The 26,235-nt window shown below is 44.3% G+C and overlaps 1 protein-coding gene across 1 annotated transcript; it reads left to right on the forward strand.

Annotated features, from left to right (window-relative positions):
* Positions 1 to 1,865: 1,865 nt before the first annotated feature.
* On the forward strand, positions 1,866 to 6,459 carry LOC119366382 (protein FAR1-RELATED SEQUENCE 5-like). Its single transcript, XM_037632105.1, has 7 exons — positions 1,866 to 2,131; positions 2,214 to 2,507; positions 3,567 to 3,656; positions 3,731 to 3,805; positions 3,881 to 5,967; positions 6,054 to 6,107; positions 6,212 to 6,459. Exons 1-6 carry the CDS (start codon positions 2,048 to 2,050, stop codon positions 6,085 to 6,087), a joined length of 2,664 nt encoding a protein of 887 aa, XP_037488002.1. The 5' UTR covers positions 1,866 to 2,047; the 3' UTR covers positions 6,088 to 6,107; positions 6,212 to 6,459.
* Positions 6,460 to 26,235: the final 19,776 nt, after the last annotated feature.

The raw sequence follows: 26,235 nt of genomic DNA on the forward strand, positions 1-26,235 counted from the left end.
CCCTGGGGGGCCAACGGCTGGAGATGCCCTTATCATCGTGGTTTTTGGGGGGTCATTTGTCTACGTCCGAGGTATTCTTTTTGGGGATTCCTTTGCGATGTAGATGCGTGTGGGCTTGGGTCTGTTGCTTGTTGGATATGTCTGTAGGGTCGACAGTGCGATCTTGGGGTTTTAGACTTTGGGAGTAGTCCGCATGTGATTTGTTTGTATTGGTTTCCGTCCGGTTTTCCATTAATTAACTGGACAACTCTCTTCTTCTTAATTAATGGATGAGGCAAATCTTTTGCCTCCGTTTTTTTTTTTTTGATATTCACAAAAGGAAAAAAGAATATAACCAAGGCGATGAAAATTAAAGAAACACGTACCTGCCAGTGGACAAGATTGAGGATAAGCTTTGGGCAGACAGTAAATGACTTTCTCTCCTGGGCTCGGCTGCTCCTTTCTGTTCCCAGTGGAATTAATTCAGGCGCAAGTCAGGCAAATGCCACTGGATTAATTTGCTTAGTTAAGCTCGCCATGTGCGTCGGCCGCACCGTCTCGTGGCACAAGTAGGTCGCGGACGCATCCAGTCAGTGACCGGACAGAAGAGAGAGGAAAAACGTGACCAACCGGACGCCTTATATCATTCCTATACGCCCGGACTGTCCGCAAATTCTCATATCCATCTCAAGTATGGGGAGGATATGAGGGCTCGCGGACGCAACCGGGCGCGCCCGGGCACTCCGCCACGTAGGACACGGCCTCACTCCGGACCACCTTTTCTCTTTCTTTATTTATTCTTTCATTTCTCTCTCTTCGCCTCCGTCAATCATGTGCAAGTGACCGGACATATAAGGAGAAAAATGAGAACTATGACTTCGTGGACGGATAAATGAGCGCTCAAAACGGACACGCCCGGTCAGAGGCAGAGCCAGGATTTTTCAACGCCTAGGGCTAAAACTAAGCGGCTATAAATAACGTCTAAAATCACACGCACCAACGTGTTTCAGAAATACACCAAATAATCACAATATAATGAAAAATGAAATTCATTCTTATCACAAGAGAAAATTCGGTGAAAACATATGAACAATTTAACGTAGTGTGGCGAAAGTTGATACCAAATTAGTGAAGACTTTATTCATTTGAGCCCATCGTTTCTTCATTAGCAATCATAGAAGGATCTGTAGTATAAACATAAAAGTGAGTATGTAAAATCAGGACACCAGGTATCGACCTAAGTTCTTTATAGTGAATATGGACATAGGTTAAGTTAACTTCATGGAAATTTTGAGAACTTATTAACTAAAGAAAATTGACTAAAGTAATACAATTGACATCATTAACTCGTTAATTTTTGACTGACACAGAGAAACTAGGGAACTAAATTTTAGATGATACTACAAACTAGAATTACCGATCCAAAAGGTTGTGCACGCACTGTAATTTAGTAGGAGTTGAAGCAGAACAGGTGTCAATCGAGCAGAACAGTAAAGTTGAGGTGGCTGCTCCAGGTGAGATTGTACGAGCGCCAGCCGCCCCGTCTGGAGGTCCGATCTGTCCAGGGGAATAGAGGAGGATGACACGGCGTGCGAACGAGGGCTTCTACGCTAACGACGGCGGCGCAAAGGGAATCTGCGAACGGGGAGACAATCGAGATGATTGGAGTTTTTTTGGCAACCGTACAAAGAGATGGAACGGTGAGTTGGGCTAAGTACAGGAGTGCATATCTGGTGATACCGACTGTGGCATGATCCCCTGATACGAGACCTTGTGTGCCGTTCGATCTGTACTAGAGGGACGGGATGGAGCAGGCTCAGTTCGCATTGCAATTTATGCAAAAGACACCCTAGGTTATTCCGTGATTCAGCCGAAGTGCACACCGCTCTCCTGTTCTTCAATACGATCTTTTCCCCACTGCCGCCGCCTAGGTCATATCCTATCGCCGCCGGCCACCACAGAGCATGCCCCATCCGCTGTTGCTCGCCCCAATCCAGAGCAATCTAGAGAGCTGTCGCGCGTGCGCCGAATCATTTGCTCAGATCCGGTACGAGCTGCTGACATCGCCATGGGAGCGGAGACGAACCTCTCGTCGCTGCAGCTAGAGCCGACTAAGTTGCGGGAGACGGAGACCTTGCCCAACGACGATCAGGTAAGAGGCAACACCTCCTTTCTCGTCAGTATCTTACCCTTTTCTGGTGCTTGCATTCCTGATTTTGATTCTTTGGTTCTAGAATTGGATGTCGGCACTGCGAGAGTCTGTTTCGTTCGGGCGGTTCCTATCCGAGCCACTCGAGTGGCATACCACGGGACACGTCTCGCCGGCAACGATGGCGCATGTCCAATCACCGCCTACAGCTGAGCTCGATCTGCCGGTACATATCGCGGCGGTCGGACCTCAATCTGTGTCCAACTGTGGTGATGCTTACATTGGTAGTTCTGGACCAGCCCAGAGTTGTAATCCATGCTTGCCCGTGGCTCGTTCGTCAGTAAGTGCAACTCATATTGGAGGAGCAGATCTCTATATGGTTAGTTCATCCTCTAATCTCATTAACTAATGGATGTATATATGGGTATCCATATAGAATTGAAACCAAAATTTCATCCTATTAGGACAGTTAAACTGTAGTAAGGAAGATGTAACAGCAGGCAGTAGCAGTCCGCAGCTACGTACAGAGATGTGGCAGCAGCAACTTCAGTGTTCGTCCGTACATCTTTTTTTTTTGAGAATATAAGATTGGCTTTTGAATTGTTATCCACAATGTAGCCCTTAATGATAGGAAACCTTGTATGAAAGACTCTCAATAAGTGTTGATGTGCAAAAGTATTATCAGTAGGAAATACAACATATAGGCACACAAGAAGGGGCCTCTTTGTTTGGCCATTTCCTTTTGTGAGTCATGGGTTACTTCTAGACAGGGGTGGAGTGTCACAACTCTCAGGCAACTGTTCAATTGTATGTCAACAAATGAAGGAAGTGGAAAAATCATGCAGATACAGTTGTATGTATTATTAATTCTAGTTATAAAAATTATGTGTCCCGCATTTCTGCCGAAACAGATGTTAAATTCAATTCGGAGCTGAGATATGCATCAGTATTTTAATCTTTGAAGATTTAGAAGAATACTGCAACATAGTGATGTTCTTGTTTAGTCATTGGTTACAACATCTTCTACTTCAGTTATGAGATATAGCAGTGTTCCAATATTGACAATTAATCTGAATTGTATATACACGTAATCTTCTTATAAAGAAGTGTCATAGAATATTTCTTACATACAGTAGTTGAAAACCTCATGTACAGCCTAGCGTAAGTGAGCATTTAGAGTAATTTACTAAAATTCATGCCAAATGAGGCTCAATAATGTTTGACTAACAGAAATCCCAGTAGAACTCTAGGTCAGGCTGGGACCTCCGAGTATTGGAAATCTATGTACTTGTTGAAATGTGTATGCCGCTGTTGTATGTTGCGTCAGATGCTTGTTATAGCCAACTGGTGGCATAGTTAAGCTTCACTTTTTTGCATGTTCCAGTACTGCTACCAGGAATCAAAACAAATGTTTACCTATTTCGTATGCACCAAACAGTCATTAATGGAGCCGATGGAGAGCTTTGGTCAGAGTGTAGGATCGACTACTCCAATTGCACTTGAAGATGATGCCAATAGCAGTTTCACGGTATATAATTTGGTGAATCAAATAATTGAGTCTTTTTGTACCATATCATTTATATATATTTCTTCTTTTGGAAGGATGCAAAGCAGTTGGCTTCATGTGGTGGAGATAGTTACAGTACACCCAGGAAAACAAGTAGCATGCCGATCTGTGTAAGTATTGTTTCATTTTCAATATCGAAGTGCCAAATTTAATTTGCAAATGATAGTTCTAATGTAATTGTGTAGGGTTCAATATACGTGCCTGAGTGTGATGAAAGCTTGGAGCCGGCAATTGGCATGGTCTTTGATAAATGGGAGGCTGGTGAGATGTTCTACACACGGTATGCTCATGAGGTTGGGTTCTCAGTCCGCAGATTTACACAACATAAGGGGGATGGTGGTGTACCAGTGTGGAAACGTTTTGTTTGTGCAAGACAAGGATGGAGGGAGGAGAAATATATACTGAATGATCATGTGAAGAAGCCCAGGAGGAAAGTTAAGCTAACTAGGTGTGGCTGTGAGGCTATGATTAGCTTGAAGATAAGAGAAGATGGCAAGTATGAGGTCGCCCGATTCGTCCATGAACATACGCATCAGCTTGTCTCACCAAGTAAGAAACAATTCCTTAGATCAAACAGGGAAGTCACTAGTGAATTGAGGAGCACATTTTTCACATGTCGCAAAGCATTGATGGGCCCTTGCCAAACATATCACTTCATGACTGCACAAAAGGGTGGACCAGAAAATATTGGTTGCACTAAGTGTGATTTACAAAATTATTGTCGTGATATCAGTGAGATAATTAAAGATGCGGATGCACAAACAATTATTGATGCTATGCGAAGTAAACAAAGGATCAATCCAACTTTCTTCTTTGATTATGAACAAGATGATGAGAAGAAGTTAACACACATATTCTGGGCTGATGGTGCCTGCAGAAAAAACTATGCACTATTTGGCGAGGTAATGTCTTTTGACTCCACTTATAGTACCAATCAGTACAACCTAGTTTTTGCCCCTTTCACTGGTGTGAACCATCACAAGGCATGTGTTACATTTGGTGCTGCATTTGTATGCCATGAGAAGGTTTGGTCGTACAAATGGTTGTTCAAGACCTTTTTCAAGGCAATGGGAGGTGTTGCACCTAAACTTATCATTACCGATGAGGATCAGAGCATGAAAGCTGCAATCAAAGAAGTCTTTCCTCAAACCGTACATAGACTTTGCATGTGGCACATTCTCTATAAACTCCGTCAGAATGTTGGTCATGATTTATTCAATGATGAAGATTTCCGCAGGCAATTTAGTGCATGTGTTTGGGGTTCAGAGACTCCGGAAGAATTTGAGGAAAAATGGTCCACAATAATTTCACATTATGAATTAGAAAGCAACATATGGCTGGCTGGCAAGTTCGGAATTCGTCACTTGTGGATACCTGCATACTTCAAAGGCGTATTTCTTGGTGGGTTATTGCGGACTACATCGAGATCTGAGAGTGAGAATGCTTTCTTTGGTCACTTTCTCAACCGGCGACTCTCTTTGCTTGAGTTTTGGATAAGATTTGAAAGTGCCATTGAAGAACAACGACAAAAGGAATTGGAGGATGACAATAGCACAATTCATACACTACCGCTGCTAGAGACTACTTGGAGTATTGAGAGTCATGCTAGGCATGTCTATACTCATACTATCTTCCTACTATTTCAGGATGAGGTGATTGCCGCAAGGGATAGGCGTGATGTACTATCAATACAACAAGTTGGTGAGGTACAAATCACTTGTATTTCAGACTTAAGTGGCAAAGTTAGAGAGGTGCTCTACAGCACCACAACCAAGGTTGCACATTGTTCTTGTAAATTGTTTGAATCTATTGGTATACCCTGTTCCCACATCATCATTGTCCTCAAGAGAGAGAAATTCAAGGAGATCCCAAGTCATTATATTCTTCATAGGTGGACAAAACTAGCTACAAAGACGGTAGTACTTGATTCAAATGGCAATACACTTGAAGGGACAACTAAATCTCTTCCACCCAACATTAACCGATTGTACTCCGAGACATGCACCAAATTCAATATGGGCATGATGGCTGCCAAGAATTGTGAGGAGAAGATGCAATATTTGCATAAGGGTATTGCAAATGTTGTTGACCATGTTTTGCATATGGGAACAAGCAATGGACAGACAAAGATCCAGGAATTTGAGTCATTTATTGGTGTATCAATTCCAAGAGAGATAAATATCCACCCACCAGCTATAGCACACACTAAAGGAAGTGGCACAAAGATGAAGCAGGGTTTTCAGCCAGCAACAAGTGGAAAAAAGAAAAAGAGGTGAATATAACTCAACTGGTTGTGACTTGTGAACATGTCATGATCTCTTAGTGTAACAAATGATTTTTTTTTACATGATTTTATAGGTCAAGAAACAACAAAAATGATCAGGAGAATTAGATGGCGCAACAGACATGCAGGTTATTTGGCATCACAGAAGTGTTTACAGTTTCACATATTTAATGGTGTACGATCTTTTGAGTGATTTTTTTAGGTTGTTCTAATTCTTGATGTTTTCATGTAGGTGTGCATTTGTGCCCAGCATAGGATGGCATACAAGGAGAATATGGACCCACCAAGCGCTCTGTAGTGAAGCCTGTTTGGTTTAATTATGTAAATTAGTGAACTAAATAGTACGCCTGTAAATATATGTATATTAAGATCATGTTAATTCCTAGACCAAGATGGCAGCATATGATGCAACTTTATTTGTTTAAATGCTTATATTCCAGCGATCTTTTGATGCTATGAATGACTTTTGGCAATTTGCCATCCCACACCATTTGCCAGCTTGTACTATTGTTTTTGGAGATGAATTTTTTGTCAAGATTTCCGCTAAATATTTTGATCGTCGGTATTTTAGATGTGAATACAGGAATGGAAAATGGGTTCCTGTTGATCACATGCCAATGTATTCATTATGAAAAAAATGATGGCGACCTGAAGGCTGAAAGATACCAATGTTTTAAGTTGTTGCTTGCTGTACTGATGAGAGCTTACTTTAAATGTACTGAATTTTAGCATGTATTGTGTTGTTGCTTATTGTTTCAGCTGGGCAACGTTTCATTTTTGTGTTGATTCATCACATCTAAAGTAACAAATGAAGGTCTAAATGATGTGGATTTAGTTTGATCAATTCACCCATCTTGGTTTGATTCAGATAAGATCAGCTGGGACGATAGTGTTCGTCCTTGTTGGTAAAACTGATGCATAAATCTGTTGTGGTTTTACAAAAGACAGCCTGTTCTTAAGGGGGGGGCAGATGCAAATATACCAAGGGGGCATGTGTAAATAATAAGTGAGTTGATCCTGTCCCTTGCATGTAGATCCAAGGCACCACATAGTCCAGTAGCATGGGATCATGTGATGGCCCGTATCACCTGATATTTTCCCCTAAGTACACTTAGGTGAGTTTAGTTGGGCCAGCTACGACAGCCATCCGTCGAGATGAATTGCTAAGTCTGGGGGCGCTGATAGGTGCCGGCGCACCGGCCGAACAGTTGTGCCGGTCAAGCCCCAGCCATCCGATACATACTTTTCCAACCGTCTGATTGCTTTGTTTGAAAAGTCAAACACGCACAAGAAAACAAGAAAAAAGGCAGCGTGCGCACATGCCAGATCCCGTGGGCTCGCTGGCGGCCCGCACTTGTCCTCGTCTTCCCGAGGTTGCTTGCCACCCTTGCCACCGCGCCCATCACCCGCGCTTGCCTGCCGCTCGCCTGTCGCTCGTGCCCGGCACTTGCCTCGGCTGCCTCTGCTCGCCATGGCTGCAACTCGAATACAGGAGGGTTGAAGCAAAAAGACTTGCCGGTTCCAGCAAAAATAATGATGGTTCCACCAAAAATCTCAGCAGCAGAAAAACTTCAGCAGTCGTTTGTAGCGAACAAATTAGCTAGTTCCACCAAAAAGAAACGATGGTTCAAACAAAAAAGCATGCCGCTTCGAACAATTTTTTGCTGGTTCCAGCAAATTACATGACGCCGTGATGTGTGTCATGTAAAATGGATGTAGCCAACCAAGCAAAACCCAAACCGACGAGCCTTGGCCTCACTTACAATGCTAGTCTCTTGGATGATCTGGAACGAGCGTAATGCTCGGGTCTTCCGACACAAGAGCGCACCGCCTCCGGTCCTTCTCCGTGCTATCATCAACGACGTCAAGCTTTGGGTTCTCGCGGGAGCTAAAAAACTGGGGTGTATTCTTGTGCGCGAGTAGTTGCCATGCCGGGCATATGGGTCATTTGTAACACTCTAAAACACTTCTCTCTTATTTAATGAATGAGGCAAATCTTTTGCCTCCGTTTCGAAAAAAAAGGATGTAGCAATTGAGAATATTGGTTGTAGCAAAAACTCAAACGGTGGTAGCAAAAAAGTGATGCATTCGTTCCATCAAAAAAACATGGTAGCAAAAAATTTGGTTGGTTCCAGCAAAAACCAAAGATGGTGGTAGCAAAATTGTACATTGGTTGTACCAAAAGCAAATGACATGGTAGCAAAAATTTGGGTTGGTTCCATAAAAAAACGAACATGATGGCAGCAAAATAATTGATTGGTTCCACCAAAAAATGAAGATGGTGGTAGCAAAATTGTACACTGGTTGTACGAAAAAGCAAATGACATGGCAGCAAAATTTTGGATTGGTTCCATCAAAAAGCAAACATGGTGGTAGCAAAATCTTACACTAGTTCCAGCAAAAGGCAAGGGCGTTGGCAGCAAAAACTGGGGCTGCTTCCAAGAAAAGAAAGGCCCGTTCTCTATCACTTCTCGCCGTGGTTGCAACGCTCCAACGCCGGCCGCCGCGGCTCTCCATCACTTGTCGTCGCCATCGGCAGCACTGGTGGGGATTGGTTTGCAGCACTGCTCGCTGGTGGGGAATGAGGGGGCGGGGTGGGGGCAGCCACGGTGGGAAGGCGCGGTGGCCATGGCTAGCGGCATAGCAAGTCGCCGGAGGGGGATGCGCGGTGGTCATGGCTGGCGGCACAACCAGTCGGCGGTGGGAAGGCGCGAGCATCTACAGAGAGAGGAAGAAAATGGGGAGATGCGATATAAGCGGACGGCGTTGTTCCTGAGAAGATAAGATAACGTTCGGTGGTGGGCGTACTTGTAGATGTAGCGAGTCTCGCAGCGAGCGGTGCGACCGGCCCAATGATTCGGCCGGCGCACCGTGGGGAAACGTTTCCCTAAGTCTGGGCTGGCTCGGGCTGGGTTTACACGTCTGGGGCTGGTCCTTTACCAAGTCTAAAATTCTTGAAAAAAACACTCTTGCTAATAGGTGCTACTTGGGCCACGCCTGGGGCTATAGCCCCAGTTGCCCTAGGCCCAATTTCGCCCTGCGCCCGGTCACTGACCAGGCGTGTCCGCGGGCGTTTAAGGGTCATATTTGCTATGTTCAGTTGTAAATGCTCTTATCTTAGCCAAATTTACTTCACTTTTCAGCAGTACAAGCGAGGTGCCTTGCGAAAGTAACTCCCTACGAGTTGAAACACCTGCCTCGTTCACCTGTGGCCTTGGCCTTGGCCGCGGAAAGCGGTGGACGGCTTCGTCCAAGCCACTCCTGCAAAAGCTACTAGTAGTGGATAAGTCGCCACCGTACACGCGCGGATCTGGAGCACACGTTGGACGGAAGATTTAGTGCACGTACCTAAAGAGAAAGGTGCACAATCTCGACGACGACATGTCAAATGGGTCGATCCGTGCACTAAATCTTCCATCACAACGTTGCATAATATGTCCATTCCGATCCGGAAGACACAGACAACACGCTCACCTCGCCAACGAGGATGCCATGCTGCCTTTCTCAGTTCTCACCAGTTACGTGTGCATGACTTGCAGTATATATCTCGCGCAGCCTTTTCCCCAGCAATGTGTAATCTGTTGAAACAAAGCAATGCTAGTGGCCATGACTTTCAATTGCATCAATACGTACCCCTGCAGTGTTATGAACCAACGGTCCACATGACGTCTCGTACCCGTAAGGGTTTCCTATCTCCTAGGCGACTGCGTGGGCGATTGTAGCGGCGACTTGACGACCTCTCCTAGGGCAGATTGGATCCCATCTCCGGTTGCTATCTCGGAGAGTCTGGGACGACACAGCTAAGCCAAGGGGCGGAGACACAGAAAGCACGGTGGTCAGCGGTGATGGCGAGCGAAACTCATCGGCGCCAGCGGTTGAAGCGGAGGGTGGAGAGGTTCGGCGGAAGGGGAGTGCAGGGTGGAAGGAGGGGTTAACGGGGAACAAAGGGAGAGAGGCAGCCGGGGGCCGGCCGGTGGTGGCAGTGCGCCCAAGGCCAGTGATCTGGATGACAAATTCAGGCATCTGAACCTGAGACCAGAGGAGGAAGAAGATGTAATCCTTGAGGATCTGGAAGAATTGGAGAAGGATGCGGAGTTCATGGCCCTGGCTAGGGTTCATACAACACGTAAATTCAGTCACAGCGCGTTCTACGGAACCATGAGATCTGCGTGGAATTTGGCGCAAGAAGTGGAGTTTAGAGCAATTGAGGACAACTTATTTACAGTCCAGATGTCATGTCTTGCAGATTGGGAACGGGTGATGAAGGATGGTCCATGGATTTTCAGAAATTGTCCGGTCCTGATGGCTACCTATGATGGGTGGTCTGATCCTGAGGAGATTGAATTGAACACCTATCAAACTTGGGTACGGGTCATGGGGTTAAAGGAGAAAATGCGATCAGGAAGTATTGCTTCCCAATTGGCAAGGAAAGCAAGTGTTGTTGAGCATGTGGATGAAAGATCTATGAGAGGGCAGGGTGGAGGAATACGGGTGAGGGTGACACTGGATGTGCGGTACCCTCTGATGAGATGTGCAAGTTTAACTCTTAGACAAAAGAAAGTCTACTTTGATTTTGTTTATGAGAAGATGCCTTGCTTCAGTGGTGTATGCTGTTTTGTAGGCCATGTGGCAAAGGAGCATGGAAACGGAATTCATGATACAAGTGTAATTGTTTACCTCCCCTCGCTAATAGCGGCTGAATTCAGAAGAGATGAACAATGGCAGAGTTTTGGAGGTGAGGGACAAAGGGGTGGACAAAGTGGTCGTGGCAGAGGTGCGGGTGGTGTGGGGCGGCGAGGTGCTGCTACCCGGACAGAGGATAGTAGAGATGATGACTTGAAGAGTACCGCGTCAAGCCCGACTAAACTCAATAATGGTGGTACAAATTCAACAGGTAGCAGCAAGAGAAGGCTAGAGCTCACGAACAACGATGTGAATATAGGGCAACAACTACTGTTAACCAGTGGAAAGGGGGAGGATGTGGAAAATACAGGAATGTTGGATGGAAAAGGTGGAGATGGGGACGAGGAGCGGAGTGCATCATCGGAGAGTAAGAGACACAAGGTGGACGAAACACAAAATATGGACTTGGGCAACATTGGCGGCCTCCAATAAGAAGGACCGCCAGGCCTAATGTGTACCTTAGCTTGGAACTTCCGGGGTGGGGGGAACCGCCGGACAGTTCGGGAACTACTGGCTCTTTGCCAGTCAAACAACTCCAGCCTCGTTTTTCTTTGTGAAACTAGGCAAACGGAGGAGAAGATGGAGAAGCTGAGATGGAGATTGGGACTTAGGGGATTTGAAGGAGTGGGAAGTGACCGAAGAAGTGGGGGGCTGGCTCTATACTGGCATGAGGCCCTTCATGTAGAGATTCTTGGGAAAAGTAACAGATATATTGACGTGTGTACCAGGGAGCAGCAAAACGATCCGCCATGGCGCGCCACCTTTGTGTACGGAGAACCGCGGGTTGAGAATCGTCACTTGATGTGGAGCTTGTTAACTAATTTGAAGGCTAGCTCCCCGCTGCCATGGATGGTCATTGGGGATTATTACAAGGCATTATGGCAGTATGAACATTGCTCGATGAGAGACCGGCAAGAGGCGCAAATGGCGGCGTTTAGAGACGTCTTGGCAGTGTGTGAGCTAAGGGATATCGGATTTACTGGCTTCCCATACTTACGATAACCATCAGCAGGGAGACCATAATGTACGGGTTAGACTGGATCAGGTTTGTGCGGATGACGAATGGATGGCACGGTTTCCAAATGCAGAGCTACAACACCTCACGTCGTCGAGGTCGGACCACTGTCCACTTCTGTTACGGTTGCAACAACCAGACCCGAGACCAAGAAGTAAATCACGAAGGTATGAGATAATGTGGGAGAGGGAGCCTGCACTTCCAGAGATTATCAATAACTCTTGGGAGAAGGCAAAATCAGTTGGAGATCTGGCGTGGTCGCAAAATTCCTCGGACAGGTTATTGCCGACTTACATGAGTGGAGTAAACATAAGTTTGGCCATGTTCAGCGCGAACTGGAGAAGTTGAGAGATGAACTTGCGGCTTTGAACCGCATGGACGTGGACATGGCGACTATCAAACAGAAGATGGAAAGGATGGATGAGTTACTCTATCGTGAAGAAATGATGTGGCTACAAAGATCTCGAATCGACTGGCTACGGGAGGGGATAGAAACACTCGGTATTTTCAGAGAAGAGCAGTATGGCGTGCAAGGAAGAATCTCATAAGAAAGTTGTTGAAGGAGGATGGGACGTGGTGCACAGTACCCACTGATATGGAGAGGATGGCCTCATCTTACTTCCAGGAGATATACACAAAAGACCCAACTTTGAGTCCGGGACCTATTTTGGAGTTACTGGAAGGTCGAGTCACGGAGGCGATGAATGATATGCTTACAAACGATTTTTCAGAGCAAGAAATAGGTGGTGCCTTGTTCCAAGTGGGGCCCTTAAAAGCTCCAGGGCCGGATGGTCTTCCGGCTCGGTTCTACCAAAGGAACTGGGCTATTGTTAAACTGGAAATTGTGGCAGTAGTGCAACAATTTTTCAGAGATGGGGTGACGCCAGAGGGAGTAAACGAAACAAGTATTGTACTAATCCCAAAGAAAGGTGAACCGGAAAGTTTGAAGGATTTCAGGCCTATATCACTATGTAATGTGATCTACAAGATTGTCTCAAAATGTATGTTTAATAGGCTGAGGACAGTACTTGATGAAATTACTTCCGAGAGCCAAAGTGCCTTTGTGCCTGGGCGTTTGATCTCGGATAACGCAATTGTGGCCTTTGAAGTGATGCATTATATCCAGCAAGAACGCAACCCGGAGGTAAACAATTGTGCTTATAAACATGATCTTTCGAAAGCCTACGACAGGGTAGATTGGAGCTTCTTGGAGAGTGCAATGATGAAGATGGGTTTCTCTTTTAAATGGGTCCAATGGATCATGCAATGTGTGACTACATTCTGCTTCCGAGTGAATTTTAATGGAAAGCTTCTGGATCAATTTTCACCATCGCGAGGTTTACGGCAAGGTGACCCCCTGTCACCGTTCCTTTTCCTATTTGTCACTGACTCGTTGTCGAGTTTGATACAGGACGCAGTAGCAACCAGAGTTTTGAGGCCGGTGGTGATCCGTAGAACGGCGCCGGCTATATCGCACCTACTCTTTGTAGACGACACACTCTTATTTTTCCAGGCAACAGAGGAGCAGGCTATGATGGTGAAGGACATTTTAGACCAGTACTCTTCGGCAACAGGGCAGTTGATAAACCCTTCGAAATACAACATCACGTTTGCGAATGTATGCCCACATGGAAAACGGCGAAGGATCAAACACATACTTGGTGTGCTGAGTGAACATTTTGAGGACCGTTATTTGGGCCTGCCGGCACCTGAAGGCTGAATGAATAGGGGAAAATTTCAATCCCTTTAGGCAAGCTTGAGCAGGAGGTTTTTTGACTTGGGTGAAAAGCAGGCTTCAAGTGGGGCAAAGGAGACACTAATTAAGTCAATTGCACAGGCAATACCGACATACATGATGAGTGTTTTCAGATTGCCGTCAGTGACTTGTGATGAACTAACTCAAATGATAAGGAGCTATTGGTGGGGATCAGAGAAAGGAAAATGTAGGACGCACTGGATTGCATGGGAAAAATTATTATGCCCAAAGAATCAAGGCGGCCTAGGGTTCCGTGACATGAGACTTTTTAACCAAGCTCTATTAGCTCGTCAAGCATGGCGACTAATTGATAGACCGGAGAGTCTATGTGCAAGGCTATTGAAAGCAAGGTACTATAGATATGGCAACCTGATTGACACTGTATTCGCGGGAAATGCATCTCCAGTCTGGAGAGGCATTGAACACGGACTGGAGCTCTTAAAAAAAGGAATAATATGGAGGGTGGGCAATGGAAAGAAAGTCAAGGTATGGAGGGATCCTTGGATACCCCGTGGGGGCACTCGAAAGCTGTTGGGGGAGTGGGGAACCTGCAGGTACAGTCGTGTTGACGATTTCCTCTTACCAGATGGGTCGTGGAATGAGGCTCGCCTTAATGAATTAATGATACGAGCAAATGTGTAGGAGATTGTGAAAATTAAGGTATCTCGTAGAATGGATGAGGATTTTCTGGCGTGGCATATGGAGAAGGACGGCCGGTTCTCGGTTAGAAGTGCATACCACCTTGCGGTCACAGAGGTTATCCAGAATCAGGGGGGTGTCTCGTCTAGTACGAGACCAGAGGGAGACCGACCAGTCTGGAGGATGTTTTGGAAAATCCCGGTACCACAGAAATTGAAGATTTGTGCATGGAAATTATTGAAGGATGGGTTACCCACACGACAAGTGATGAAGTCTAAACATTTGGGAGTGCCGGATGAATGTCCCAGGTGCTGTCGAGGAATAGAAGACAGCTTTCATGCTGTTGTGGCGTGCCCTACCTCCAGCACTGTTTGGGATGCTATGGGGGAAGTCTGGAACATCCCAGCAAAGGAGGTGATTAGAAACACAGGCCATGAATGGCTCTTTGATCTGCTAGTTACCCTTCAGGAGGAGGACCGGGCAAAAATCTTGATGATCATATGGAGGAACTGGCAATTGCGCAATGATGCCCTGCATGACAAGAATGTAGCGCCGGTTGAGGCCACAAGAGGGTTCTTGCAGAGCTATATGGCATCTCTGAACCAAATAAGATTTGACATGGGTTATGAGAAGGGGGTAGCTGGACCTGATGGTTTGGTGGCTCGGCCGCAACATGCGGCAAGAGAGCAGGAGTCGATCCCATGGCCACCTCCACCAGAGGGGTGGCTTGCTGTGTCGCTGGATGGCTCATTTGATGCGAATACTCATACGGCTGGTGCTGCAATGGTAGCCAGGAATAGTAGGGGTGAACACATATTTTCGGCATGCTGGTTTATACAACACTGCTCAAGTGCTCTGGAAGCTGAATGTGTGGCAGCTCGGGAGGGCATCAGTGCGGCACTGCAGCTTACAACTTTGCCACTGATTGTTCAAACCGACTGTGCTTCTTTGGTAAAAGCTGTGGAAAGTCCAGAGACAGACAAATCAATTGTAGGTCACCTTGTAATGGAGATTAAGGAGTTGGTGAGAGAAAGGGAGCTTGTGGTACGTCTTGTTGGTCGTTTGCAGAATAGAACTGCAGATCGCCTTGCCTATATGTCGAGAGAGGAGCACAGCACCGATTTGTGGCTGCAGGTGCCTCCAGCTGCTCTTGTGAGCTACTCCCTCTGTAAATAAATATAAGAGTGTTTAGATCACTATTTCAGTGATCTAAACACTCTTATATTTCTTTACGGAGGGAGTATCTGGCAAGTGATTGTACAACTATTCCATAATCAATAAAGCCCCTTTTTCAGTCGCAAAAAAAAACGTACCCCTGCAGTGCAATTCTTTTGCAGGAAGGGCAGTTGAGCTACAACAACGACGAGCAAGCCAACACGATTTATTGTGAGAGAATAGGCAACGCACAACAACTAGTTTGATCGAGCGGCTGAGCTGCTTCTAAGATCTCTACAACTTCCTACACTACAAGGTCGATGACCCCGTGTATCGTCCGCTGAGCCATCGGTGTTGGTCCCTTATTGAGCCATCGGTGTTGGTCCCTTATTGATCACGAAATCTTTCCAAGAAGTGACATATATTATTGAGGGGGCAAAGTAGACTTGAGGGGGCCTTACATACCGGACACGGCCAAACACTGGTACCACACATACCTGCTGAATTACTTGTCCTAGCCTGACTCAGCCTTCCTAGTCTAAGCACAAGGCAACAGTGATCACACATATTAACCTAACTCAAGTAGAATCTTCCTATTAGACTCCAAAACTTACCAAACTAAAACATATGTGTTTGGATTACTCCAACAAGTTGGTAGTGGAATTCAGCAATGCTAGTGGCCATGACTTTCAATTGCATCAATACGTACCCCTGCAGTGTAATTCTTTTGCAGGAAGGGCCATTGAGCTACAACAACGACGAGCAAGCCGACATGATTTATTGTGAGAGAATAGGCACGGCACAACAACTAGTTTGATCGAGCGGCTGAGCTGCTTCTAAGATCTCTATAACTGCCTACACTACAAGGTCGATGGCCTCGTGTATCGTCCACTAAGCCGTCTTGTGCCACGTAAATGGACGGCGTCAGTCCCTTATTGATCACGAAAACTTCCCAAGAAGTGACATAGATTATTGAGGGGGCAAAGTAGACTTGAGGGGGCCAAAAGGAAAGATTCTTCTTAAATTAATAATTAATGGTATTTCACATAATTTCTTTAGGGAGGGGGATCATCCTATTAGACTCCAAAACTTACCAAACTAACACATATGTGTTTGTATTACTCCAACAAGCTGGCACTAGTACTGCCACCGATAGCATTTTTATTGAGGTAGATGAACAACCGTGATTTTATATTGCTTTGGAGAGCTATGACCATGCCACCGTCTTGTTTCATGTCATTGCCCTTGCATGGTCATCAGATGGAAACTGGTCTATGTTTCTTTGTACTAGGCCACGGTTTGAAGTGAATAAATCAGCACTTCATGTGAACAACAAACCTTATATTTTTACCATACAGTGCTAATGAATTGGAAAAGTTCAAAAAAAGGTGCGAGACAGAATGGTCAGGAAAGGATTGATTTTCCCTTGCTTTCTTGTTTGTCTCGCGATACACACGCAGTCACACTGTCCATATTTTCTGCCCATGGCGAAGAATAAATGAAATCCCTGAAAATTAAAATTATTTGACAGAGACCGTTTATCTGATATGCAAAGGCCTGAAATCTTACATGGCACCTTAGAATATCTTCAGCTTCCAGCACAGATACTGTGTAGCTATCAAACCTATTACTTCTACAACTATATGATGTACATTGCTCTGGCCAGACTCTGCAGTATTGCTTTCAGTTTGGCATAAGCAGAATCACAAACGTATGCCTGTCATGGAGCAGAACTTGTACTGCTTATATTTAGTACTTGGGGTCATCTTCAAGGAGCATATAAGTGGTTAATTATATGAGAACTTTACAAGGCGGTAGGCTACTTTGCATCCTATAAATTTCATTTGAACTTCACATGCGCATGGATGCTTTGTTTTAGTATTGATGTTTAACCACTTTTCTGTCCTTGTCCCAACTAGTAGCTGCCTTTTCCTGTGAGGTGAGCAAAACTAGTATTGATGTTTGTCCCAGGAGGCATGGCGTTCTTAGCAACGCCAAAATGTTTGGCGTTTCTGACCGTCACTTAGGCCAGCTAGGGCCTGACGGTTGGCCAGACCTGAAACACCAAAGACCCTGGCGTTTTTATCTGGGAAAGAATCGCCTAAGCTCCTGGTGTTTTCAGCAACGCGGGCTGCAGGGGCGGAGCCAGCCCAGCGGGCCGCCCCGGGCCCTCTTCGTATGCTGTAGCGATGTGCACAGTAATTCGCTACAATTTAGAAAGAACATGGGCCTCACGCCCCAGGCCTGGACCCTGGGGGCCTAGGGCCTGTATCCGCCACTCGCGGGCTGGCTTGGCGTTTCCAGCCTGACCATGGGCCAGAGCAGCAACGCGAGTTAGCTCGGTATTTTTGTGTGGCCCAGAAATGCCGCGGGCTGTGACGTTCTCAAAAGGGTCAGATTATGAAAAAAAATCCATACAGAATTCACTTTCTGACAAGGTTAGAGCATCTCTAGTAGACCTCTTAAAACACATGAAACTGTAACATAACCGCTGGTTTACAGTTTTAGGTGGAAAAAACGACCTGAATAGAACCCGTAAACGACCCCAACCCGTAAAAAAATTTAAGGGGCGCGAAAAACATCCCGGCCAAACCCGTAAAAATAAGGTTTACGAAGGCAACCCGAGGACGCCCTGCATAAGTGAAAGACCATTGGCAGGAGTCCAGCTGCCAGCGGAAACTTCATGGTTCGCTCCCCGCCGTCCGTCCCCGGCCGCCCCACGCCCATCCCTGGCCGCCTCTCACCCGCCCCAGCCGTCGCGCTCGCCGGCCGTCCGCCCAGGCTGCTGCGCCCGACCGTCCGCTGCGCAGGCCCGTCGTCCGCCCCGGCCGCCCGCGGCTCTCCGGACGGAGGAGCTAGCTTGCTAGCTAGCTGAATCGAGTCGATTCGAACGTAACTAGCTAGCTAGCTAGCTCTGGCTGAATGGAGGCACGTCTAGCTAGCTCGCTGTGGCGAATGGAGGAGTCTGGCCGCTGCGTGCACCGCCGTGGCCGCCTTGACCTCCGCCCGCGCGCCGTGGCCGCCCCGCTTCTTCCTCGCCTGCCCGTCCACTGGCGTCCACCTCGCATCTTCCTTTTCTGCCTCTCAGCGATTTCAATTTGGCTTTGGGAAGAGGACCACCAGAAAAAAAAGGACTAGCTGTGGACCCGTTCGGTATATTCAGAAAATTTTTTTTTTACGGGGTCTGTTCGGCCGCAGCTAAAATCGGCCCTGAAAACACATTTTTCTCGACCATTATAACAATTTGAAGGATCCGTAATATAAGGGGTCTGGTAGAGATGCTCTTAGAACAGTGATTCTGGCCTACTCCAAGCGAGGTGCCTTGCGAAAGGAACTCCGTACAAGTTGACACTGCACTTACTCTGTTTTGATTGATAATCTGTCGTGTCCGTCCGTCACCTTGGCCGTACCCGCGGAAAGCGGTGGACTGCATGCTGAGGGCAAAACAACTACTCTGACCTGTGGATAGAACGAATTCACAAAATGAATCGTTGGTGAAAAAATTTCAACCAGCTGACCCTTTTGTGTAGCGCTCGACAGGTAGACGTTGCACTATACGATGCAGCATGTTACTAACAGGCACGACACACCTGGTCAGCGTGGCACCCTGGCCCCACTCTTGGTTGTGCAGTGCCTGGCACACCTGGTCAGCGTGGCACCCTGGCCCCACTCTTGGTTGTGCAGCGCCTGGCTTAAAGGAGTTGCACAATGTAGTGCAGCTCCTAGCTAAAAGGAGTTGCACAGTGTAGTGCAGCGCCTAGCTGAAAAGAGCTGTACTACCTTATATTAAAATCGTTGTAACTTTTAATCCGTGTATCCGATGAAAACGTGTCTTACATGAATGTTGTGCATTTTTCTGTGTTCTACGCAATGGTGACATTTTCATCTATGTTAGGATCAATTTTCTTGAACAAAACTCCGTGGGAAAAGTGCATCATAATATAACTGACAGAATCTATAAAGACTTACAAACTTGGCATGATGATATCCATTAACTTATAACTCTTATGCATTTGCATCCTACATTAGTTTTGCACTACATAATGTATACTTTCACGTCATGCCTACATACCGTGCGGCTTTGTTTGGTAGAGTGGATTGGGGATGTTTAGGGAATGGGGGATTTCAGGGGATTGGGTGAATCCCTTCCTTCCACCCAATCCCCTCAAAACCCCTTGAATCCCCAAACCCCTTTATCCACCCTCCTCTTTGTTTAAATTTCTGTTTGGTGGGAAGAGTTTGTCATATTGACATAGCATGGTGTAGAACATTTAAAAATCCATTGTTTACAATGTAACTAACTCCCCTTATATCCTTGCTACAGAATTGTAAAGGTCAACTGATAAAAATGAGACAAAGTGCTACAGGGGAATAATTTAGCAGTAGTGCCTGTTCTCTCAAGAAACTTGCTACATCCACACTTTAGAGTGCTTCATTGTAGTTGTACTTGTCGGCTAGATATTAACCATCTTACTAACTGAATGTAGCATACAAGAGCTTGCTCATCACCGGCTGGGCAATGGCAACTGAACAGATATGCATTGACAACCAACTAAACCAAAAGTAAACAATGATATACAGAAAGGAATAGCTGAAGAAAGACTGAACCATAACACAGAAGACAACATACTGAAAACACAGTTTAAGCATCATCTAAAGTTGTAGTACAAGCTCTGAAATAAAAAATGCTATGGTCACTGAACATTTCTGGAAAAAAGAGGATCAATGAAACCGAGAAACATTCCTTTCAGACTTGTCCGAGTAGAACTAGATAGAACAACACTGATTGTCTACCTAGGATAAATATATATCACAACCATTTGAGCTACATTTTAAGAACTGAGAAAGCTAAGAGCTAAGAAAGCACAACCATGTAAGCTGCAGTTTGAGAGATAAAGAAATAAAATGTGGTTGTACTGCAGAAAAGAAAAGGTGCTCAGCTACAACACCAGTTGTTGTACTATGTGAGCTATAGTTTTCAAATCTAGGAACAAAAGTCGGTAGGAGTGATCCGACTACTCATCACAGAAATCTCATATGGGAACAACCATCCAAAATTTCATAACCAAATTATACTGAAAATCAGGGAGGCATCCATCCAAATGTATTATACAAGTTGCATATGCAATCAGGGTAGTAGTTCTAACACAATTTTCAGGAGTAAACTTAAATGTATATGTTATCTATAGTAAACCAAGCATTGCAAATGCAAGGCAGAGAATCCAAATGTATTATACAAATGCAAGGCTGATCATGTTTGACTTCTTAAAGCCAGTAAGTGACTACCATAATTTTTGGGTACATTTTGACTAATTAAACTCTTTCTTTCAGTCAACCATATCGCAGTTTGCTAGTATTCTTGGCATTAAACTTTCTATTAACGTTAAATTTGGATCATACTACCAAATCATCACAAGTGTATTTGGGAACTATAAATTGATGTACCCAGTAGCAATAGGAATACTGCTAGCCAAAATTTAGAATCTTTTGCTAGCCAAAATTTCTGTCCTAAGCGGGAATACTCCTTGTGCATACAAAATCCTTGAACCAAGTTTCTTCCATGAGTGTCCACCGTATCTACCTATATGCGGTATTTACCTACCATTCCAAGTAAATTTGCATGTGCCAAACTCTAAACCTTCAAATAATAATCTGCTTTGTAATCGCTCATGTAGCGACTAGGGGCTGTCAGTATCTTCCATGCTAGGTGGGTTATTCTCACGATGAGTGTTGATTCACTTGTCATTCACGAGAAAGTGGCTGGTAATTGGGATGCCCAGTCCTATGATCAAAAGATCAAAAACAAAATCGCAAATAATTAAACAAAACTCCCCCAGGAAAGTTGTTGGTATGGACGGTACCCGTTGTTTCGGGTCAGCCGTGGAGTGTGATTGTTGGTGGAGGGGGAGTAAAAACTTTACAATTTTGTTTGGGAACTGCCTATAATGTGTCTAGCATGAAAGATACTGAGAATTCTTGGTTGTCACATTGACAATGAAAGCATACTTCTCAAAATTATATTCATCTTTGTTTTGAAAGCTTCGAGCTCTGGCACATCTACAAATCCCTGCTTCCCTCTGCGAAGGGGCTATCTTTTACTTTTATGCAGGAGTCAGTAGTATTCCTTCTCATTCCAACCTACTCTTTAGTTGGCAAGCATCATGTGATGGGGAAAGATCTAAGCATATCTGGCCATTCATATATATTTGATCATGAATTATTATTGTTGACAATTAACTATATGATAAATAAGTTGGGAGGCAAAACATTAAGCCTCTATCTTTCTCTGTGTTCAATGGATGCTATTTGTTCTAAAAATATGCTTTGAGTGGTAGCAATCATTGAAGACTATATGATAGTTGAATATGTGGAATTTGCTAAATCAAAGCTCTTACATAGACCCTTCCTCAAATAAGATGAATTGCAATTGTTTGATGACTGAGAACATAGTTTGTTAGTTTCCAAGAAAGTTTATGGTCTATGCTTTAACATGTGAATAGCTTGCTACTTTATCATGAGAAGTGTTATGAGATGAGCTACTGTTTATGATATATAATGATGCTAGAAAAAAGTGATTGAAATTATCATTGATCAAACTTCTGCACTTGCTAGCATTCACACTTCATAAATTAATTCTTTTATCAATTACCTACACGAGGACGAGCAGGAATTAAGCTTGGGGATGCTGATACATCTCCAACATATCTATAATTTATGAAGTATTCATGCCATGTTTACAACAATTTTATATGCTTTTGGTATGATTTGATTAGAACTAACTCGGACTGACGTTGTTTTCAGCAGAACTACCGTGATGTCGTTTTTTGTGCAGAAATAAAAGTTCTCAGAATGGGCTGAAAATTTATGGTGATCTTTTATGGACCAAAAGATACCCCCCCCCCCCGAAGCACAAGAGTTGTGCCAGAAGAGTCCCGAGGCGACGACAAGGGTGGAGGGCGCCCCCCCCTGACTTGTTGTTGCCTCTGGACCCCCTTGACGTGAGACCGACGCCAAAAATTCCTATAAATACCAATACCCCCAGAAAGAAACCTAGATCGGGAGTTCCGCCGCCGCAAGCCTCCGAGTGCATGAAAAAACAATCTAAGCCCGTTCTGGCACCCATGATGAGGAGGGAGTAGTTCAGCCTTGGTGCTGAGGGTATGTATCAGTAGCTATGTGTTTGATCTCTCTCCCTCGTGTTCTTGATTTGGCACGATCTTGATGTACCACGAGCTTTGTTACTATAGTTGGATTTTATGGTGTTCTTCCCTCTACCTTCTTGTGATGAATTGAGTCTTGCTCTTTGAGGTTTCGTTATGTTGGATTGAGTATTGGATTTGAGAACACTTGATGTATGTCTTGCGATGGGATATCTGTGGTGACAATGGAATGTTCTGTTGATTCACTTGATGTATATTTGGCACTCAACTCGCGGATTCCTGAGGTGACATTGGGGTAATCTATGCATACAGGTTGGTGCACGTTTTCTTTCTACGTTCTCCGATAGAAACTTTGGAGTGATTCTCTGTAGCATGTTGAGGGCTTGTTATATGATCCAATTATGTTATCATTGTTGAGAGAACTTGCACTAGTGAAAGTATGAACCCTAGACCTTGTTTCCAAGCATTGCAATACCTTTTTTGCCCACTTTTGTTACTAGTTACCTCGTTGTTTTTATTTATTCAGATTATAAAAATATAGTTGTACCATCCATATTACACTTGTATCACCATCTCTCCACCGAACTAGTGCACCTATACAATTTACCATTGTATTGGGTGTGTTGGGGCCACAAGAGACTCTTTGTTATTTGGTTGCAGGGTTGTTTGAGAGAGACCATCTTCATCCTATGCCTCCAACGGATTGATAAACCTTAGGTCATCCACTTGAGGGAAATTTGCTACTGTCCTACAAAACTTTGCGCTTGGAGGCCCAACACGAGTCTACAAAAAGAAGGTTGCGCAGTAGACATCAGTGTTCAAAACAGTGCGGCAACTTACAGGTGCATCAATAAAATATGACAAGGGACTAAATAGCTTAAGACTATAATTTGCTCCTTCGATGATGGAGAGATATTCCTAGGGCCTTCTCGGTGTGAAGGTATCCATCATCGTCTGGCCGGACACGACATGACTTGTTCATGGGGATACCGGAACACAAGAACAAGAAAAGAGAACAAAACCGATAACAAGAAAAACTGACATACTGGTCAGGTTGTTAGTTCACGAGGATGCTAATAAATCTCACCTCCGGTTCTGTAAATTATCATGAAGCAAAGAGAATAGCACACGAAACTAATAGGTTCACTCTATATTTATTCGTGTGGGTGTAGGGGTCAATATGGATGTCCACCGTTCTACTAATGATCAATGAACCGAAAGGAGTTTCGGGTTCATGTCTAGACTTTATTGAAGATGTGGGCTCACATGCTTAAGGGTCATTTATCTTATGAGAATTAGAAGTGTACGGGCATGAAAAAAATTCACCGGAAAACATTCCAGGGATATGAAAGTGTTTCGAGAGAGAACAGGAGCTTTCGGAACAAAACTGAGAAAATCCAAAAAAACTAGAAAAGTTTCGGTGTTCCATCTACGGATCAGTTCGAGGGATGAAATTCTTGTTGCTGGGAGGTATAGCCTAGCTATGGAAATTTGCAGCAACTCACTTCACCAACTCTCCTCTCCAATACGGTATGTTGGTAAGCGTTCCAATCTAGATCCAGTAGTTCTTGCATTTTCATAATGATCCTAGCTTGGTGCTTTTTTTTGTTTTCCACTATGTTTTACAAAAACGGGTTATTCTGGCTCCTCCTGCTGGTTGCGCGCTGCTCCCGGCAGCCCCATGCGAGCCCGCCCTCATGGCGAACTAGGCCACGCCCGTTTGCATACCGAGAATGCCCATCGCACAGTGACGCGGGTCGATGTTGGCCGCCAACCTGTGCCATGTCGCTACCGAGCCTGAGCTCATCATGAACGGCCTAAACGCGATGCGCATTCTCACACTTTACACCTCACATGGCGGCGTTCATCCTGGGGGCGCCCACCTCGTTAACTCTTGTGAAGTTACATGGTTTCACGTGATAATATGTTCCATGTTTTTCTCCTTTTGCTATTTGCAGGTTCTCATAGTTTTAAAAACAATCTATTTTGTACGGTGACTTTGTCTTCTTCTTTATTGGAGTAGTCGTACCCATAGTAACGTCGCTAAAGACAGAACTTAGTTTGGTACTTTAGAGATGATCAATTCAAGAGATTTATAAGTTAGCCATGATTTGAAGTATTGGGTTGGTAGTGAGTTGATGTTATCTCACTTATTTATACTAATCTTTTTTTATTTCATCATAATTCATCTTGTCACTAAATCTATGTCATTTTTATTGGAACTTTTGATATATCATCTTAAATAGTATTTCTAGTTATAACTAGCAGATTTAATAACACAATCATTCTATGTTTTAAGATATGTATTTTCATACAATTCTAATATTTGTGAGTAGAAATACATTTCCTCATTAAAAAATGTAACTTTTTTTATAGATTGGCTTGTTTTTTTGCACTAGACCTAATTAATCAGATGTATCATGTTACTCCAGAATTTAATTTTCATCTTAGGGCATTATAGAGTGTTCATATGTACCTTCCATAATATTATTAAATATCTATATAACTTGATAGACTGTTCTACGTTGCTGTATAACCATTCTGGTTTCGTGCTGGAGGTTGGGGTGGGGAGTGGGAGATGTACTTGCTAACCCGTCGACACATGTGTGTCTATGAATGGTACCAAAAATATACCATTCTAACATGCATGAGTATTTGGAATCCTGACTTTTCTTTGTTTGTACTATTAGTTTTATTTGGTTAATTTTTTTTATTAAAGATAAAGTTTCAGCCGTAATAAATACTACAAACATATAAAAATCAATGACACTTGCATCAAACATAAGAAGTCTGGATTCATCATGAGAAAAGGCCATGAACTGAACCATCTATGCTGCAAGGTACGCGATTAATTGTGATTTGGTGAAGTTGACAACATGGTATATATTGCTTGCGTGAGGTCACCGTAATACCATCTTTTCGAAAGGGCATGGCGCATTTTCCATTGCAACCGCCATTGCACATATCAACTCACCTATCAGGTTTGAGTTTGTCTCGTCATTTTCTTCCCACTCCACATTAGCTGCATTTTTTCCCACATGAGATGGACTAGCCGTAGGCAGTTAATTTTGCAAAGGCTACCACTACACCAGAAAGCTTGGATAAACTTTTGCAAGACAAGATGTGACGAATCTTAATGGGCCGGTATGCACACTGTTAGTAACATCTGTACATCTGTGATGGAGCTAGCTAGCTAGGGAGTCTCTCTCTGTGTGGATACTCTTAATTCTAAGGCCTCATTCGGTTTGAAGGATTTTTATAGGCAAAGCATAGGAACAAAGATTGCAGAGGAAATTTTCCTATAGATGCATTCGGTTTGTAGGAGACATGTATGGGAGTTTTGTAGGAATACTATTCATTTCCTGTGATTTTGGAGGAATCTACACATCCACTCGGAGCTCTTATTTTACGTAGGATCAAGGCAAGAAAATTGCTTAGGATGGTGAGTGCCATCCTATCAACTGCATGTACTATTCCTAAATCCTAGGTTTTAGTTTCCTCCAAACCGAATGAGGCCTAGTTTGTTGGATAGCTTCCCTTGGCTTCAATTATGACCACTAAACAATGGTAGAGCAAAGATTAATTCGCACTCCACTAACCTTGCAAAAAGACATACGATCACTATTATGACATCGACGATTCTACCACCACCTCCAACCCTTCCAGAAATATAGTAGGTTTTCTGCTCGAATGGATGAGTAGATTAGAGCTTTTTCCGCCGGTGGTCCTCTGCTACACACCACCAGAAGCATATGTGTTTTCTGTACTGTCTTCTTAAAAATCCTTAAATACGTGCAAGCACACAATAATTTGAAAATTTTCAAGCCGTAAAATTCTGGAGTTTTAAA

This window comes from Triticum dicoccoides, chromosome 2B, assembly GCF_002162155.2.
Source record: "Triticum dicoccoides isolate Atlit2015 ecotype Zavitan chromosome 2B, WEW_v2.0, whole genome shotgun sequence".
Classification (NCBI taxonomy): domain Eukaryota; kingdom Viridiplantae; phylum Streptophyta; class Magnoliopsida; order Poales; family Poaceae; genus Triticum; species Triticum dicoccoides.